Here is a 1,195-nt window from a genome sequence, read left to right on the forward strand (position 1 = left end):
CTTCCGATCTGGCAGCCCCATCCCCTTTCCCTGCGGGGCCACCCCCTGTCCCTGTCCCTGTCCCCATCCCTGTCCCTCTCCCTATCCCTGTCCCCATACCTAGCCGCGCCACCCCTTCCCCGTCCATGTCCCCATCCTCGTCCCTGTCCCCCTGTCCCCATTCCTGTTCCTGCTCCCGGCGCGGCCACCACCGGCCCCATTCCTGACCCCGCCCCCGTCCCCATCCTTTTTCCTGTCCCCATCCTTGTCCCTGTCCTCGTCACTATCCCCGTACAGAATGAGGCCACCGCCGGCCCCATTCGTGCCCCCCCATCCCTATCCTTGTCCCCTTCCCTTTCCCTGTCCCTGACCCCATATCCAGCAGGGCCACCCCTGTCCCCTGATCTGTTGGGGCTGTCCCTGCCCTCCTTTCCATCCCCACCCGTGTTTCCAGGAGGACACCTTGTCCCTGTCCCCATCCTGAGTGGGACACTCCCTGTGTCACTCAGAGCCCCCATTCCTGGGGTGCTTCCTGAGTTCCCTTCAGGGAGCTGGCAGAGACAGGGGTGTGTCCCCTAGGAGTGGCTGAGCCACCCTTTACCGGGCTGGAAGGCAGTGACAAACCCACTTCAGGGGACACCCCATTCTGTGGTGTCCCCACCTGCTGTTTTGGGGTATCCCAGTGTGCCTGACCGCGGCCGGGGCGCTCCCCAGCCATGTCCTTCCGCAAGGTGGTGCGGCAGAGCAAATTCCGGCACGTGTTCGGGCAGCCGGTGAAGACGGACCAGTGCTACGATGACATCCGCGTGTCCCGCGTCACCTGGGACAGCACCTTCTGCGCCGTCAACCCCTCCTTCGTCGCCATCATCGTGGAGGCCAGCGGCGGCGGCGCCTTCCTCGTCCTCCCCCTGCACAAGGTGACAGCAGGGCGGTGACAGGGGAAGGGGGGTTTGTGCCAATGGGTGACCCCCTCCCCGCTGTCACTCTGTCCCCAGACCGGACGCATTGACAAGTCGTACCCCACGGTGTGCGGCCACACGGGCCCCGTCCTGGACATTGACTGGTGTCCCCACAATGACCACGTCATCGCCAGCGGCTCCGAGGACTGCACCGTCATGGTGAGGGGTGGCCCAGGATCCCGGGGGGTGGCAGGGGTCACCCCGCTTCGCTCACCGTCCCCTCTGTCCCCTCAGGTGTGGCAGATCCCGGAGAACGG

General features: G+C 65.7%; 1 protein-coding gene across 1 annotated transcript in view; it reads left to right on the forward strand.

The window, feature by feature from the left end:
• The first annotated feature begins 657 nt into the window (after positions 1–657).
• The window catches only part of LOC102039265 (coronin-1B), a 4,941-nt gene continuing 4,403 nt past the window's right edge, over positions 658–1,195 (forward strand). Inside the window, exons 1-3 of the mRNA XM_031061527.1 lie at positions 658–896; positions 975–1,097; positions 1,173–1,193. Coding sequence (XP_030917387.1) covers positions 696–896; positions 975–1,097; positions 1,173–1,193 — 345 coding nt within the window. The 5' untranslated portion in view covers positions 658–695. The remainder of the gene's footprint in view (positions 897–974; positions 1,098–1,172; positions 1,194–1,195) is intronic.

This window comes from Geospiza fortis, unplaced genomic scaffold (genome assembly GCF_000277835.1).
Source record: "Geospiza fortis unplaced genomic scaffold, GeoFor_1.0 scaffold450, whole genome shotgun sequence".
In the NCBI taxonomy this organism is placed as follows: Eukaryota; Metazoa; Chordata; class Aves; order Passeriformes; family Thraupidae; genus Geospiza; species Geospiza fortis.